The following is an 18,593-nucleotide window of genomic DNA, read 5'->3' on the forward strand; positions in this document are numbered from 1 at the left end:
GCAAATGGAAGTGAAAATAACAGCCTTGCAGATTTGTCATAAGAATTAGTAATGAAAAATATAAAGCATTAACACAGCTCCTGGCACGTGGTAGGTACACAGCTAATGGAATCAATTTTTTGAATTCAGATTGTATATTTTATCAGTGATGTAAAATTTAATTGACAAATGTTCATTGAGTGTAGCCACTTGATGTGTTAAGTATGACACTAGTAATATTTTTTAAGTCTCTTTTCAAAGAATTTATAATCCTCAAACTAAATAGAACATGCCATAAGACAGTTAAAATAGTGTTAAAATATTTAAATAACATTAGAACAGTATAAGAAATATCTCAAGGCAATATACAATTAATTGGCAAGTGGATTTTACATGAAGTGATTTCTATAGATGTTAGTATGAAAGAGAAATTACTTCATGCTGGTGTGTCTAGGATTTTAAAATGAGGTGGGATATCTATTGAGATTTGAAGAATGATTTGAGAAAATCATAGGGGGCAAAGTAAATGATACAAATCTTTAAGGATACATAATGGCATAAGCAAAAACTCAAGTGCAGCAAGGGATAACACATGTTGAGAGTAAATTAGCAATTGCACTTTGTCATTTTTAGCCTGCTTCTTCTGCACAGCTTTTAGAAGTAGCACTAAGCAATATACTGTGGCTGGAGATGGGTGGTGCATGAGGGAGGAAAACACCTTGAAGCAGTCTTTTGAAATAAGTGATGGAAACCACAGTTCTGTTCTATAGCTGGTGTAGCTATCCTTTCCAAGACTAAAATATCCACCATCAGAAAAGATAAAGAACTTCGAAAAAAAAGATGGTATCCATTTTAATGCAATTATATCGTATAATACTTATTTTAATACTAGAATAAACACTGTTATTTGTATTTTTTCTGATCTGAGTGATTTGGCTTTTTCACTGTTTGCAGGGCATACCAGGGCCACATGGAAGTCCTGGGTTACCTGGATTACCAGGTCCAAAGGTACGTGATTACTAATGAGTATCATATGATTTTCCTGACATTTTGAAAGATGGTCCTTAACTTTTTAAGCCATTGAGCATCCCTGTCATCTCCAGAGCATGATTCTTCAAGAGAATTGTCTTAGCTTGGCACAGAACTAGGTTCCTCTGAGAACCCACCACACTTAGATTTATATATTGAGTGGTCAAGTTAGGTTCAGGCCTGCCTTGGTATTTCAGAATCTTTATTGTCAAAATATTATGGAAATATATGGAAACTGTTTAAATAGACAGATTATGATTTGAGACATTTACTTTAAATTAAGAACATTTTAATTTGTAAATAAACACCGAGAAATAAAATACTTATTTCCCTACTTCACACATCTCTAATATTTTCACTTGAAAAAAAATCCGTGAGGATGCTTATAGGATGGTCAAGTTTTTATGAAAATAACTAACTTGAAAAAAATATATGTATGAGTGTACATAGTTGCATGGTACACAATAGTGTAATAAATAGTAATATGAGTATAGAAAAAGTATGGAGGAATACAGACCAGGCTGGTTGAATTGAGAAGAAGTATGTATGGGAATGGAGAGATCATCAAATATTTCATTCATGTATACATGTATATACTCTTAGTTTATTCAGAACTAAATACCATACATAAATACCATAAATACCACAAACTGGGTAGACTGGGTAATTTATAAACAGAAATTTATTTCTCACAGATCTGGAGCCTGGTAAGTCCAAGAAAGCAAAGCACCAGCATTTTTTATTCTACTGAGGGCCTGCTTTCTGGTTCATAGACAGTGCCTTCTGTGTCCTCACACTGCATTCTCACACAGTGGAAGAGACACTAGGTAACTCTCTGGGAGCTCTCTTATAAGGGAATCAATTCCAATCATGAGGGCTCTTCCCTCATGACCTAATCACCCACCAGAGTCTTTACCTCCTAATACTATCTCCTTGTGGGTTGGAATTGCAACATATATATTTTGGAAGGACACAAATATTCAGACCATAGTATATATCTTTAAATCATTTTATTGCTTCAATGACCAAGTATAAGTTCTTTAATAATTTAATTAAGGAAATTAAGTATCTTAGTCCATTCAGGCTGCTATAACAACAACAACAAAATACCATCAACTGGGTAGTTTATAAACAACAGAAATTTATTTCTCACTGTTCTGGAGCCTGGGAAGTCCAAGATCAGGGTACTAGTGGTTTTGGTGTCTGGTGAGGGCCTGATTTCTTGGTTTATAGATGGCTGTCTTCTTGCTGTTTTCTCACATGGCAAAAGTGGTGAGGGAGCTCTCTGGATCTCTTTTATAAGGACATTAATCCCATTCATGAGGGCTCCACCTTCATGACCTAATCACTTTCCAAGGGCCCCATTTCCAAGTACCATCACACTGGGGATTAGACTTTAACATATAAATTTTGAAGGAAAAATATTCGATCTATTGCATCAAGATAAGAGGGAAAGAAAAAAGGGTACATGTGGGTGATAAAAGAAGTTGGGGAACAGATTAGAGAAGCATTAGGATCTTGGTTGCCAGTAATTTCATGAATTTGTTAGGGTTTTACCCCTCTACTTCTTAATGATCACACTCAGAAGTAAACATATAACTGAGATGGGGGTAAGAAGAGAGGTTTTGGAGTCTGACAGATTTGGGGTGTCTCTTATTTTTCTTTCTCTTCTACTCCAGCCTGTTGTGAATAGTCATGGACTTTTAAAATGCATAACTATTAATTTCTTCTTGCCACTGCATAACTTAGAAATGCATGTTAAATACCTAAAGAAATTGGTTTCATAAAATCAAACACTATGAGCTTTATTTGATACATATGAGACACTGTGGTAATTTTTTTAAACACCTGTCATAATCTACTATCCTCCACAAATATGTGCAGTCAATTCATGGTCCATTTTGGCTATTCTGGACACAGTTATCAAATTGTTAAATATAAATTAAATACTGGTGTTCAGGTGTATAAGATTAAGTTTCCAAGGAGTCTAATTGCAAGTGGCGAGAAGAAATTGATTCCATTAAGAGACTTCTTTCTTGATAGCAATGTTGCTATTTCAGCATAAAAACAAATAAAAAAATATGGAAAATAGGGTGAAGAAAGATGAAGATAGAGATGGCAGAAACTCTTTTGTTTTGTTGACTGTTTAAAATGTGTGTATACATTGAGGGGAAAATATCTTGAGACTATGAAGAGCTTTGTATCAAATGAAAATTACCCTGTCCCGAGATTAAAAACATCAAGGTGATGAATATACTAGTTACCCTGATTTGATTACATGAATGTATCGAATTATCATATGTACCCCAAAAATATGTGTCAAAATGTTTAAAAACAGGAATTTTTATGTATTGTTTAATATTATGTGTCTTGGTAAAATGATCTAGAACAGATCATTTGAGAGAGAGTGCTGAATCCTAACCACTAGACCACCAGGGATAGAACAGATAATTTTAATCGCAAGTCTTTAATATTGTATTTCATAGTATGGATTTAATTTTGACCATTTATAACTATTCTATATGATATTTTATGAACCCATACATGAGGAATTTAAAAAATCTACCTTTATTTCTCAAGCAATTAGACCTCTTGGAAACTTAATCTTATACACCCGAACACCAGTCTTTAATTTATATTTAACAATTTGATAACTATGTCCAAAATAGCCAAAATGGACCATGAATTGACTGCACATATCTGTGAAGGATAGTAGATTATGACAGGTGTTAAAAAATTACCACAGTGTCTCATATGTATCAAATAAAGCTCGCAGTGTTTGATGTCATGAAACCAATTTCTCTAGGTATTTAACATGTGTTTCTAAGTAATTAGGATTAATAGAACATTCAAGCTTTATATTTTATAATCCTCTTATATCTGATATCTGCCAATTATTTTATGTATGGCATCTCATTTAGTTATATTCATTCAAGAGTATAATGAGAGTAGGCTTTATTACTTTATGCTTTGCACAGAAGAAAACACTCAAAGAAGAAAGCACTTAATCGAGGTAACAGTCTGTAAATGGAAATGTTGAAATCAAAATTAGATATGTCTTAGTTTTTTCCTTACACAATGTTGTTTCTTCCAATATAGTGAAGTTTTCTTTTATAAAGTACAGCATTAAAGAGAAAGAGTAGAGGTAGGGTTACCTAACTTAAGACTTTCTGAATTTACTTAATAATAGCAACAAAGTAGTTCTATTCCAATGTTTCAGCTTATTCTGTGGATAATAATAATAATATATAAACTTCGTGAAGAGTAAACTGATCTCTAGTCCTTAAGAATTATGTGGTTAAGTTGTCAGATAATAGAAGAATAAAGTGCTACACAAAAATTTAGGGAATGTATATAGCATTTTTTCTCAGCATGTAAAACTAATCTGATTTTATATTGAGAAAGATTATTATTAGCCGAAATAATTAGGTGCACTCAGGTGATTTATGTAGAAATAATGTCCTTCGGGGGTAAAAATATCACAAGAAAGTAAACCACACTTCCTTTTTGCTAGGAAGAAAGATTTTTTTTCTTGTCATCAAATGCCATCTGGTCCATAATTTATTATATTTATCTATTAAATGAACTACAGTTTTCTTTATTTGCAGAGTGACAGAAATTTTTATTGCTAGTAATTCAACACATATTAAATTATGCTGTAGATCTTTGAACATGAGTAATAAATAAACTCAGAGTCTACATCTTCAGGTTACCATGTACTTACAATTCTAGTCCAGGCAATCTGTTTGTAGTCAAGATAATTCCTTTCCCAAAAAACGCTTCTTAGAGGAAACTTAAAACCTCTCTGCAAAGAGTCATAGTTTACATTACTTTAGTCAGGGTCAATCGTTCCTTCTAATTTAATCCAACTAAATGAAAACATCTAGCTTTAATAAACTGCAATAGCAATGTCTCATTAATATTAAATATTGAACACCAAAGAGTAATATCTTGGTGCTATATTCTATCCCTAGTTTTGACCCTATGCCTCCATGTCTATGTTATATATTTCCCTTAACTAGAAGTGCTATTTTTCCTTGCATGGGGATTAAATAAATGTATTAACTATACATGCTGACCTACTCTAAGAATTTTTTACTGCATCAGATTCCATTATTAGTGTAAAGAATGGTAAAATGCCAGACTGAGGTGCTCCTCTTCTTCCAGACAGCGTAGGGACCTCCTTGGAAGGGACTGGGCAAGATAATATGATCCTTTCCTTTGATTCTGTATTTATGAGTTCACAGTTAAAATGTGACTTAAGTATGCTAAAAATACTTCCTCCTGGTTATCATGGAGGTGTCATGTCAAAAGGATTCAAGTGCAAACTTGAATAGCCAGAGATTGGTGTAATTTGAGCATCATTAAGAATAACTGCAGGGGATTCAATCATATCAAATATCTCTAAACTCACGAGTTATAAAGATGAAAAAAAAAATACAAACTCTCACTGATCACCTTTAGATGATGTAATTGAATTCTCAGATCATTCAATTCAATTCTGACACCAACTACCCAGAGTTAGCAGCAGATGTCACAGACTTTAGGTCTAAGTCTCACAAGACTATCTACATTTCAGACACCAGCTAAAAATGAGATGCCCAAGCCGGTTTCGGTGGCTCAGCCTGTAATCCCGCGCCTTTGGGAGGCTGAGATGAGTGGATTGCCTGAGCCCCGGGTTCAAGACCCTCCTGGGCAGCGAGACCTCATCTCTACAATAAATCAAAAAATCAGCCGGGCGTGGTAGTGCATGCCTGTAATTCTGGCTACTCGGAAGGCTGAGGCGGAAGGATCGCCGGAGCCCAGCAGGTCGAGGCTGTGGTGGCCGGGAGCGGCCACTGCACTCTAGTCTGGGCGACAGAGTGAGACTCCAACTCAAAAAAAAAAAAAAAAAAAATGAGATGCCCAGACCACCTACACTTCTGCCTGGGAAAACAACAAACTCAGGAGTTCCCATGACCCACTCTCCCAGATTCAGTATTTCACTGGTGCAGCTCACAGAACTCAGGAAAACACTTTACTTACCCTTACCAGTTTATGATAAAGGATACAACTCAGGAGCAGTCAAATGAAAGAGAGACATAAGGCAAAGTATTGAGGGTGACGGGTATAGAGCCACCTTTCCAGCATCTCCATGTGTTCACCAAACCCAAGTTCTTCAAATCTTGTTCAAGAGTTTTTATAACCCAATTTCCAGCACTTCCCCTCACCCCCCTCCCAGCCCCCAGCAGTAGGGGAAGGGGGAAGTAGGGCTGAAAGTTCCTACCCTCTAATAACTTGTTTATCTTTCTGGTGACTAGATCACAGCCTGAAAACTATTTAGGGGCCCCAACCTGCGTCATTGTATTAGCATAAACTCAGGTGTGGTCAAAAGGGGCTTGTTATGATTAACAAAACACCCCCTATTACTCAGGAAATTCCAAGTGATTTAGGAGCTCTGTGCCATGAACTGGGGACAAAAACAAATCTATATTTGTATTATACCATATCATTATTTTGAAAAACAGTAAATAGAAGAAAAATAAAATAATCAAGACCTTATTTAAAAATGTCCTTGCCTTCTTTATAGAATTAAGCCTTAGGATAACCAAATATTTGATAAAGGGAGGTTTCTCTTTGTAGAAAAAGCTAGTAAATATAGAGGATGCTAGAATTTAAAAAGTCCGTTTTAAAAAAAAATTCTTGTGAAGACAAGATTGAAAAACAATTCAGTAAATCTAAAACCTTGAGATAATCTTTAAGGAGTAGCTGAGTGAGGTAAGTGGTAGGAGTATGATCAAAGAAGCAGTAGGAGCCAATTATGTAGGACCTTGTTGGTAAGGAATTTGATTGGATTTTATTCTGTGTTGGATAGTCATTAAAGTGTTCTAAGCAGATAAATGACATCATTCAATTTACACTGTAGGGTTAATTCTGACTGTCATGTGGAGAATAGATTGGGATAGAAGATGGGTGAAAATAGGGACTCCAGTTTGGAGTCTACTCCAGTGGTCTACCCTAGTCCGTGTCATTGTTGATGATGGCATGAATGACCAATGGAGGTGGTGAGAAGTGGTCAAAATCTACATCTGTTTTGAGTTACAGTCAACATGATTTGCTGATGGATTACATACACAGAGGGTGCCAAAAAAAAGTATACACTTTTTTTTTTTTGAGTTGGAGTCTCACTCTGTCGCCCAGGCTGGAATGTAGTGGCACACTCACAACTACACCAGCATTGACCTGCTGGGCTCTGGCAATCCTTCAGCCTCAGCCTTCCAAGTAGCCAGAACTACAGGCTCATGCTACCACACCCAGCTAATTTTTTATTTTTTATTTTATTGTAGAGATGAGGTCTTGCCAAGTTGTCTAGGTTGGTCTTGAGCCAGTGGGCTCAGACAATCCACTTGCGTCAACCTCCCCAAGTGCTGGGATTACAGGCTAAGGCACCGAGCCTGGCCTACACACATTTTAAGAAAGGAAAAAAACTGTATTAAAATTGTAATACTTGATATATGCCAATAACAGAAGTTGAATACAAGTCACGTTTGACTACTGCAATTACAGGAGGTACTCAAAGGGGTTATGATAAGTGTCCAGACACTTCTGATTATGGTGAACTACTGCTTGAGCAACACTGACCAAAGTGTCCACTTGTATTGCTGAACATGCCATTTCAGTTTCTTCCCAACTTACTGCCAGTGTAAGTTTTCTGTGGTATACAACACCCTCTAAGATCCCCAACAGGTAGAAGTCAAGGAGTGTTAGGTCAAGAGAATGTGGGGGAAACTCAACCACACCTCTTCATCCTATCCATTGTCCTTGAATTTCATATATCATCTCAAAATAGTCTTGTGCTCCTCGAATGGCAACCATGCTTCCACCATTTTCTTTGACTGTCCTGCCTGTCACATGGCGATGCTAGCATTCATTTGATTAATGCCATCTTTTGAGCAAATGTGATACTACACATTACTACTGTAATTCAATTCAACTTTGAAAAGTAATACATAGATAGCATCTCTTAAAATGTGTATACATATTTGGCACCCCCAGCATAGTGTGAAAGAGAATAATCAAAGATAATTCTACAGCTGGAGAAGTTGAACAGCTGGTATTATGAAAGCTGCCATCTGCTGAATGAGGAGGAACATATTTTCAGGTTTTGTTTGTATGTTTTGTTTTGCTTTTTCCGAGAGAAAATCAAGAATTCACTTTCATTAACCTTTTTAAAGAACCGGCATTTGACTTTGTTAATTTTCTCTAAGGACTATTTAATATTTCATTGATTTCACTTCTGTATTTCCTTTCTCCTACTTATTCTATTTTTAATGTGTTCTTCATTTTTTAGTTGCTTAAAAGCTAAGCCATTATTTTTCAAACCTACCTTTCTTCTCTTCTAATATAAGCATTTAAATCTATAAAGGTCTCTCTAAGAACTTATTTAACTGCATCCCGCAAAGTTTGATATTTGCATCTTCATTATCATTCAGATAGAAATGGATGCTTTCTTCTTTGACCCATGGGTTATTTAGAAGTTATGTTGTTTTGTTTATTATTGGTTTTTAACTTGGTACCATTTTGGTCAGAGAGCACATACTGGAAGAATTCTTTTTTAAAAAAAATAATGTATTGAGGCATTTTATGACCCAATACTTGATCTATCTTGGTAAACATTCCATCTGTACTTCAGAAGATTATGTAATTTGCAGTTGTTGGCTGTAATTTCCTTTCTATAAATGTCAATTACATTATAGTGGTGGGTGATGGTGTTAAAATTTTCTCATCTTTTTTTTTTTTTTTTGGTCTAACTATTCCATTAATTACTGAGGGAGGTGTGTAAAATATTTAATTAGGATTTAGAATTTGTCTATTTCTCTTTTAGTTCTGTCAGTATTTACTTCATGTATCTTGCAGCTCTGTGCTCTGCATGAATGTTTAAAGATTGTTATGTCTTCCTGATGAACTGATACTTATCATTATCAAATGTCTCTCTTCACCTCTGGCAATTCTCTTCTTCTTGAAGTCTAGTTTGTCTGATAGTAACAGAGCCACATCAGTCTTATGTTTGTTGTTTTCCTGGTAGATATTTTTACATTCCTTCACCTGTCTGTGTTTTTTATTTAAAGTGCATCTCTTGTAGACAGTGTGTAGTTGGATTTTACTTTTTTATTCATTCTGATAATCTCTGACTTTTCACTGGAGTGTTAAGTCCATTTACATTTGTGTAATTATTGGCATGACTGGGTCTTGTCCTACTATGTTGCTATTTATTTTCAGTTTATCCAATCTATTCTTTGTTATTCTCTTCCCCCCTTTCTTCCTTCTTTTGTATTAATAAAATATTCTTTGGTATTTTACCTAATTTCTCTATTGGCATTTCAGTTCTATCTATCTACCTACCTACCTACCTATCTGCTCTAGGGATTACAATTAAATATGTATCCTTAACTAATTCTAGTTTATCTAGAGTTAACATAGTAGCACTTCATATAAAAAATAAGGACATCTTGACATTGTAATTATATTTACCTACTACCTCCATCTGTTTTGCTTTGTTGCCATTTATTCTACATCTCTATTATTATAAATTCCACAGTATAATGAATGTTTTTTGCATTACACAATCAATCTTTTAAGTAAATTAAGAGAAACAAAAGCGATGAAATCATTCATATGTCCTCATCCATTTTCATTTCCAGTGCTCTTTATTCCTTCCTATATTTCTGGGTTTCCATCTGGTACTACTTCCCTTTAGAAGTTCCTTCTACATTTGTAGTGAAGTTCTGCATGTGATGAATTCTCATGGATTTTGTTTACCTGAAATTTATTTCATTGTATACATTCTTTGAAAGATATTTTTATAGATTACAAGATTTGGGTTGAGAGGGTTTTACTTTTAGCACTTTAAAAATATCCATTGTTCATTTTTTGGCTTACACTGTTTCTGATGAGAAGTTACCCATCATTCACCTTGTTATTCTCCTGAATGTAATGTCCTTTTTCACTGGCTTTTTTGAGAATCTTCTATTTGTCTTTGACTTTCAGCAGTTTGACTATGAGGTATGCAGGGGTGATTTCCTTTAGATATTTGTTTATGGTTCATAGAATATCTTGGATCTATAAGTTGTTTTCCAGCTTAGGAGATTTTTGACCATTATTTCTACAAATAATCTTTCTGTCCATTCTTTCTCTCCTGAATCCTTTTGGGACTCTAATTAAAGCCACTGAAATTATATTAATTTTTGTCATTTTTTTTCTCTCTTCATTAGATTAGGAAACATTTATGGATCTGTCAAGTTTACTGCCCCTTTCTTCTGTCTTTTCTAATGTGCTGTTAATCTCATCAAGTTAATTTTTCATTTCAGATATTGTACTCTCAGTTCTGGAATCCAATTGTGTTTTTTGATATAGTTTTATTTGCTGACTTTTGTCCACTCACTCATAATGATCATCTTTTTAAGTTCTTAAACATGTTTATGATAGTTAATTTAAAAATCTTCAACTGCTAATTTAAAGATCTGGGTCCTTTTGAGAGATATTTGTATTGACCACTTTTTTTTTTAACCTCAGGTCAGGCTTCCCACCTTTTTTTTGTATGTCTAGAAGATTTTGATTATACACTGAATATTGTGGATGACATGTTGAAAAGACATTAGATTTTGTTATTTCCTTTGAAGCCCTTTGAAGACTGTTGATTTTTGTTCTGTAGGTAGTTAAACAACTGGCACATTACCTTAAACTTGTAAAGGTTTGGTAACTTGTTTTAGGATGGATCTGTTTTCATTTTGCTTAGTGTGAGTCCATTAGCCCCAGGATCTAGTATTTACTTCTAAAGTTTAGTCCTTCCTGAATGTCAATAGGAAGGTGCTTACCAAGATATTTACAATATTTTTCTAGAAGGATGTAGCTGAAACCCCAAAGTGTTTCCTTATTGACCAGCAACTGATATTTATGTTCAATTTTTTTCAGATTTTCAGTTGCTTTCTGCTTAGCTCTTTGGAGTCTCCCTTACACAAGCACATTAGAGTAAGACAAGAATTTATGAGAGACTATATTCAAGTTTTGGGGGAAGCTCCCTTTTTTCTTTCTTAGAATTTTCTCCTCCAATTTACAGTCATTCTGACAGCACCATACTCTGATCTGTGACACCACTAACCAAAAGGTCTATTGTTTTTTGCTTCAATTCTAGCCACTCCATGCAGACTGCGGAGTATACTCAGGAGAAAAGTTGTATAAATATGTATTACATCAAGTATGGTTCTCTTCTTTCAAGAGTTGAATCCATTCCAGTGTATCCTGTTTTTGATTACTGACCTGTGTCTCAAATAATTGCTTATGAAGCTTGTCCTGACTTTGTAATTATTATCTATGGGAGAGTTAATTCCACACATGCTACTCTGTGTAAATCAGAACTCTCAAGAGTTCCTTCTTGGACATATTCAACTTGAGATGACAATTTATTTTTTTAATTTTTTTGAGACAGTTTCACTCTGTCACCCAGACTGGAATGCAGTGGCACCATCACGTTTCACTGAAGTCTGAAACTCCTGGGCTCAAGTAATCTTCCCACCTCAGTTTCCTGAGAAGTTAGAACTACAATAAGATGACTATTTGACACCCAACTGGAGATACAATAAAGGATATGAACCTGGAGTTCAGGGGAGATTTCATAGTTAAAAAGACACATTTTAGAGTCATCAGTGTATATATGGAATTCAAAGCTTTAAAACCAATGAGATCACCTAGGGATGAATGCAGATAAAAAAAAAAGTATTCAAAGACTAAATTTTGGAGGACTCCAGAGTTTAGAAGATTAAGAAGAGGAACTAGCATAAGAGACTGAGAAGGAATGACCAGTGAGTAGGATAGTAGTAAGTACAAAAGCTTGCATGAAGTAGGTCCAAGAAAGAATGGAAGGAGAGAAAGTTTCCTGGTTAACAGAAACAATGTCTAGGGGTTTTGCTCTAAAAGGGACCAGCGTAATGGTGCAGAAAAGGGAGATGTGGACAACAATAAAGGAAAACTGTTTTAAGATAAGAGAACTTATGGTATGTTTACTTGGTGACTGAAATTATCCTGGAGAGAAGTAAAAATTAAAATAATGCAAAATGACAATATACTAATGATTATTTGGTGAGAGAGAATGGTGGATTTGGTTGTTTAATGAATAAAGAGAGACCATTTTAGAACAAATTTATGTGTATTAGTAGATTTGGTTGTGAAAGCTTATGAAAATTGAAAGCAAAATGGGGTAAAGAGTAAAGCGGGAGGAGTGATGAAGTAATCACATGTAATATGAGAAAGTGAATTAACTAAGGAAATTATTAGACACCAAAAAATCAGTGAACGAAGTCATTAATTTTAAGTGAGATTTGTCAGTATGATTGTATTCTCTTGGTCACATTCAATTGCTAGGCAGGGCAGAATAGAGTTTAGATTTATGAATTTCAGGCAACCTTATAAAACAAAAAGAGAAAGGGGCATTGGGGTGGTTTATGCAAGGGAGTGATTATAATGTCAGGCCCTTGTATTTAGGTCGTATGTATTCATGCAGGGGAGTAATTATAATATGATCCTTGTATTTAGGTTAGCTAAGGAAGAAAGTGAGACCACAAGGGAGATGAGACAGTGAAAATATGGTGGGTTCCACATATTAGCAGTTCCAGGGATCAAGTAATTGTTAATGTTGTTGGGAACTACAGAGTGAGTTAAAAAGATAGGAAGTGTTGGTTAGAGAGTGTAATTCAGATTATGGCACTTGTGTATTTATTAGTAATGTCAAAGTCAAGAATATCCAGCTGACATTACCTCAAGGTCATGTCATTTAGTATTTCGTTTGTAGTATTCTCCCAGCTTAGCTTATTTGTACTCTGAATTTTTTTTTAAAGCAGAATGTATTAAGAAGACAGAAAAGCTCCCACAGTGAAAGGGGACCTGAAAGAGGTTGCCCCATACTCTGAAATTTTAAATTCTAAATTATTTTCCATTAAAGTTTTGCTGCTTCCTCAGTAATTCACTTAAAAGTTGTGTTCTCTGCTTCTCAGCATGGCAGCAATTGTAAAAGTGATTTTAATACTAATGATTGTCTTTAGTCTTATTAATACTGACTGCTAACACATTTATAATCTATATAGAATTTAGTCCTAAATCCTGTGAACTAATCTAGGTAAGTATTATTATTATTCCCATTTCACAGAGTAGAAGTCTCAAATTCAGAGATTAAATGACTTTGTCAATCTCTTCACTCCAAATCCCAATGCTCTTTCAATTATATTGATCTAATCAGACAAATCTGTTATAACATGTTAATGGGTCTAGTATCTTAGGGAGTTTACCTCTCTAGATAGAGATTTAATAACCATCTAAAAGACTTACTCTGATAAGGCAGATTTTAGATTCTTTGTATCAGTGGAAGAGGTAGGACTTTGAGTAACAAAGTATAGTCAATTTCCTTTTCCCCTTGCTTATATGCAAAAGATACAAGGAGGGACCCCCAAATACTGGAATTATCTTTTGAAGGGGAAGCTCTTTGAAATACACTCAGAATTTGTTCCTCCACATCAAATAGTCAACCAAAGTTTTTATCTGGAAGTTTTGAGGAGGTAACATCACAATTTGCAGAAGACACATCCTGAGTCGTGTCAAACAGTTGACTGGTTCTTCAACCATGACAATGTACCTGCCCACGGTGTTCAGCAGTTCTTGATTAAAAAAAAAAAAATAGCATGACCTCATGCCTCACTCTCCATATTAGCCTATTAATTATCTTGCCCCAAGAAACATTTTTCTGTTTTTCTGATGAAAAAAGTCCACAGAGGGAAACATTTTGCTGATGAAGTAGAAAAGTGAAATAAAAAATGGCAGAAGCACTTAAAGACATCAAAATTGATGAGTTCAAAAACTGTTTTGAGCAGTGGAAAAAGCATCTTGATAGGTGTATTGCATCAAATGGAGAATACTTTGAAGGTGACTGAAGTTTAAACATGTAAGAATAAATATATAATTTTGAATACTAAATTCCATTGTTTTGGGTCCTCCTTGTATATAGCTTCGTTGACAAAAAGTCGTGTAGAAGTGTGTAAAAGACAGTATTAAGATACAAAGTCAATTATGATAAATTAGTGAATTTATAAATATTATATTTAATTCCAAAGGAACTTTGAAAAAACAGTCAAATAAGACTAAATGTGTATTAGGAGTCAAGGAATTGATATAAAATAAGGGAGAAAGTAAGACATTTTGGAGTTTTCTCCTTTGATACAGATAAGTATGCCCTACTTCCTTGACATTTTAGGTAAATGTGGCATACTCAGTAATCTCTGCTTCACACATTTTGTGTTAGGAAGGATCAGTCCATAAATAGCCTGGTTAAGAGTATTTCCTTTATGCTGACTTGACATTCTAATTCTAGACCATAAGTTGATAAATTCACTGAATCATTTGTGTAGAAGAACGGAGATTTGACATATATGGTCAAATGTGTTGCCCAGATCTATAAAATGTATGAATAAGGAGTCTCCTTTTTAAATCTAATTTTATTGCTTAATGAATTATTTTTGCCCACTCAATTTTTTAATGGAAGATTAAATGTTAAATTATTTGATGATATTAGGAAAACTGATAATAGAAAATTCAAATAGGAATTAAAAGTAAGAATTTTTATTGTGATTTTTATAAGGTAAAAACATTGACTACAAAAGATCTTATTACATTTAAACTTTTCAAGGGCTATCATTTCTTAAATTCTTTTACAATTCTTTTTAAACCTTTACCTTGAAGCAATTAGCTAGCTTTTAAAATAAAAACAAAAATATCTTAGAACCAATAAGATTTTGTTTAATAGGCATTATGATATAAGAAAGAAATTTGACCTAGTTTTCAGTACTTTTCTAAGCAATCTTAAGCAATCAATTAACCTGTCTAGACCTCATTGCCAATGATTTACTAGCTAAGTTCTAATATCTCATAAATTCTAAATATATTACCTTTTTTAAAAAAATTAAGTGTTGGATTCTTAAATATTAAGATATCACCAAAGCTATTTCTTAAGTCCCATAATTTTGTAACCAATGATCTAAAATTAAGCTTAAGTGGTAGAGGTGATGGCTGTGGTAGGGAGGAGGTCAGAAGACAATCTTTTCCTTAAAAGTTGTCTTTGACTATAGAACACAGGACTCTTTGCCAGTGAGGACTCATTTCTAATTTACAAAATGAAAATACTGCCAGGTGTGGTAACTCATGTCTGTAATCTCAGCACTTTGGGAGGCTGAGGTAGGAGAATCACTTGAGGCCAGGACTTTGAGATCTTCCTCAGCAACATAGTGAGACCCTAGTCTCTGAAAAAAACAAAAAGAAAGATAGAAAGATAAGAAAATACTTACTAAGGAACATATGAGGAGGGATCACCCCCCAAAAAAAAAATCTGTATTATTTTTTGGAGGGTGAGCTCCTTTAGTACAGGCTTCCCCTGCTAGATAAGTGTTCTACGAATCCATCAGCATCAGTGTACCAGCTAGCATTGTTGCAAAAGACTGCATTTGACTTCAGTGAATTTTTTTTGGAGATTCTTTCAACCAGTTTACCCATTTCATGATGGCTGATTTATGAGCACACTTGCCCACTCTGCACTGAGCGTTCAGCAGTTTTTGAGCAAAAATGTCATGACCCCCATGTCCCAGCCTCCCTATTCATCTGATCTCACCATGAGCAACTTCTTTTTTGTTTCCTGAATGAAAAACATCCTTGAAAAGAAACATTTTGCCAATGAGGTGGAAGAGTTGAAACAAAAAATGCCAGAAGCACTAAAAACCATAAAAATGGGCCAGTTCAAAAACCAGTTAAACATGTAAGAATGAATACATAATTTTTCATACATAAATTTCATTTTTGGGGGTCCCCCCTCATACAAGACATTTCTTTTGCCATTTCTTCTTTCTCAGTCATCTTTAGGGCTTTAAAAAGCATACCTGAATATGTGAAAGAAGATATCATATTTCCCTACTTCCCAAAGAGTGAAAATAGTAATTAGATCTAGGATTGAATAATGATTTATTCTTAGCTGACAATGATAATGAAATCAGAATTTGAATGATAAAGAATCTCCATTGTGACCCCGTGTTGTATGTGACAGTTTGAAAAAAAAGTTACTTCGCTACTACGCTTCACAAGAAAGATTATTTTAATACTGCACCAAAAAACTTCAGCTGAAACCTAATGTCATATTTCTTTTGAAATGTGAAAGATGAAGATTCTCAGACTATGGAAAGCATCTATTTCTATAACAGAATAAAAAGAATATTGAAAATTCAAGATATTTGACAATTAGAGGCTAATAAAAAGATACATTTAAAAAGTAAATAACCCATGCCTATCTCCATTTGAAATAATTTTATTTAATACCATATAATGCATATAGCATCTGATGATACATACTTGAAGATATGTGATATATTACATGTAATTTATGCTTCACCAAATGTTTTATAACTATTTTATCTAGGGTCCTAAAGGAGATCCAGGATTTTCCTCAGATCAAGCTATTTCTGGAGAAAAGGTAATTATTTGTCTATGAAATAAAATCACGGTAATATATTTGACACATTTACAACAGATTTTTATCTTTTTAAAATATAAAGTTTACTGTATCAGACAGAGAAGGCAACAGAGAACTACTGGATTTTAATAAAGGAAGAAATATTTGAAGAACTAAGGAAATTATACCATCAATTTAACTTACTGATTTAAAGCTTAACATTAACTTTACTGAGTGTCTGCTGTGGCCAGCCATTGTGCTACTTGCCAGTTAAAGGTAGATAGGGTAAAAATTTAGAACAATAGCCAGGTGTGATAGCATGTGTCTGTAGTTCCAGCTACTAGGAAGGCTGAGGTGGAAGGATGGCCTGAGCTCCGCCGGTCGAGGCTGCAGTGGCCGTGAGCATGCCACTACACTCCAGCCTGGGCAACAAGAGTGAGACTCCAACTCAAAAAAAAAAAAAAAAAATTTAGAACAAGATGTGGTCCTAACTGCAGAGATTTTGCTGTTAATGTACATAGCATATATATACACATATATACATAACACAATAACATATACATTTCAATACCATTTCATATCTTTTTAGGATAGTTCCATATCTTTTTAGGATAGTTCTTATACTTTTGTTTAGGTATTACAGTAACTCTCTATGAGAGAAGTAGTCATCATTATTTTGTTTTCTGGTTGAAAAAACAGAATTGATAGATTTTAAATGACTTATATGGATAGTAAGTGGGCAGAGTTAATACTCTTAGTCCAGTATGCTTTCATTTCATCATAATGTTCTCAATACAAACGTACACATGTTAGGTACAAACACTGTTTTTAAAGTAAAGATAGCAACACAATCTTTATTGGGAGGAAGGTCCTGTTTTCCAGTGAGGATAAATACAAACAGAGCCTTTAGAAGGACATCTGGGAAATCTGTTTAGACAAGCACTTTATAAATATGATACAATTATAGAATATTTTATGCTGTATATATTCGCAAACTTTAAAAATGTTTGAACAATTTTGGTGGTTCCTAGGTTGAAATCCGATCTTTTTATTGGTTTACAGAAACTCTTGTAAACTTAAAAAAAAAAAATCACATCATAATAATGAACTCTACCAGTATCAGACTTAACAAGTAAATCCTCAAAAAGTTTTCAAATTTTTTATTGATATAGAATAGTTTTACATATTTTGGGGTTACTTGCTAATTTTTTTTAAATCTAGCATTTTAGGAATTTTATTACTCTGACAACTGAGTTCACTGAATCTAAATAATTTAGGGAATGGAAGCTTATTACTAGAAACACAATATTTTCACTAGTCTCTTTGTTATTGCAAGGAAAAAATTCTGCAATCTGAGAAATGTAAATGCAGTCTTTAAAAATATCTAAATATAGTACATTTAATTTCTTAATTAAAATGTATAAATTAGAGGCCTACTCTGTTATGGCAACTGCTTTAAATAAAATCCCCAGATTAAACATTTCCATTTATATCAAATGCTTGGTTTTATCTTTGCTTGTGGCTTCTCTGTACAAAAGATAGGGTGGTTCAATATGGGAGTTGAGACTTGGAAATATGTATGTATTTTTTTACTTTTTTGAGCTGTTCGTATCTTAACTGTGGTTAATATTATATAAGAGAAATGTAGTAAGACATAAAATTTAATAGCATGTTATTGAACTTTGAGTGAAATCTAACTTTTAAAATTTGAAGATGTATTCCTAAAATAGCAAAATTTAAAAATAATCTCTTAAAAATTGTATTTACATTAAATTGTATTTAAATATACTTAGGAAATAGATTAGTTGTATACATCAAACCTGAATAGAAGTAAAATACAAACATTACATTTGTGGAAGTAGATGAGGATTGGAAAACAATTTTAACTAGCCTTTTTTTTTTTTTTTTACAATGAACATACGGTTAATTATGAAACAATAAAATAAACGCAAGCGCTAGTTCTCCGCCATCAAGTAACATCTATAGTAGACTGTAGGTTTTAAAGCCCTTTTTGGGACTTCAAAGGCACGCATCGATCGTTTTTAAATGGTGTGATTTTTTTCTGTTCTCA

At 33.9% G+C, this 18,593-nt stretch overlaps 1 protein-coding gene across 1 annotated transcript in view; it reads left to right on the forward strand.

Moving 5' to 3' along the window:
* The window catches only part of LOC103260675 (collagen alpha-1(XXIV) chain-like), a gene marked incomplete at its 3' end in the record, with an annotated part of 127,962 nt that overhangs the window by 39,146 nt on the left and 70,223 nt on the right, over window positions 1-18,593 (forward strand). Inside the window, exons 5-6 of the mRNA XM_008058323.2 lie at window positions 934-987; window positions 16,490-16,543. Coding sequence (XP_008056514.1) covers window positions 934-987; window positions 16,490-16,543 — 108 coding nt within the window. The remainder of the gene's footprint in view (window positions 1-933; window positions 988-16,489; window positions 16,544-18,593) is intronic.

This window comes from Carlito syrichta, unplaced genomic scaffold (genome assembly GCF_000164805.1).
Source record: "Carlito syrichta isolate Samal-C Ts95f unplaced genomic scaffold, Tarsius_syrichta-2.0.1 Scaffold303295, whole genome shotgun sequence".
In the NCBI taxonomy this organism is placed as follows: Eukaryota; Metazoa; Chordata; class Mammalia; order Primates; family Tarsiidae; genus Carlito; species Carlito syrichta.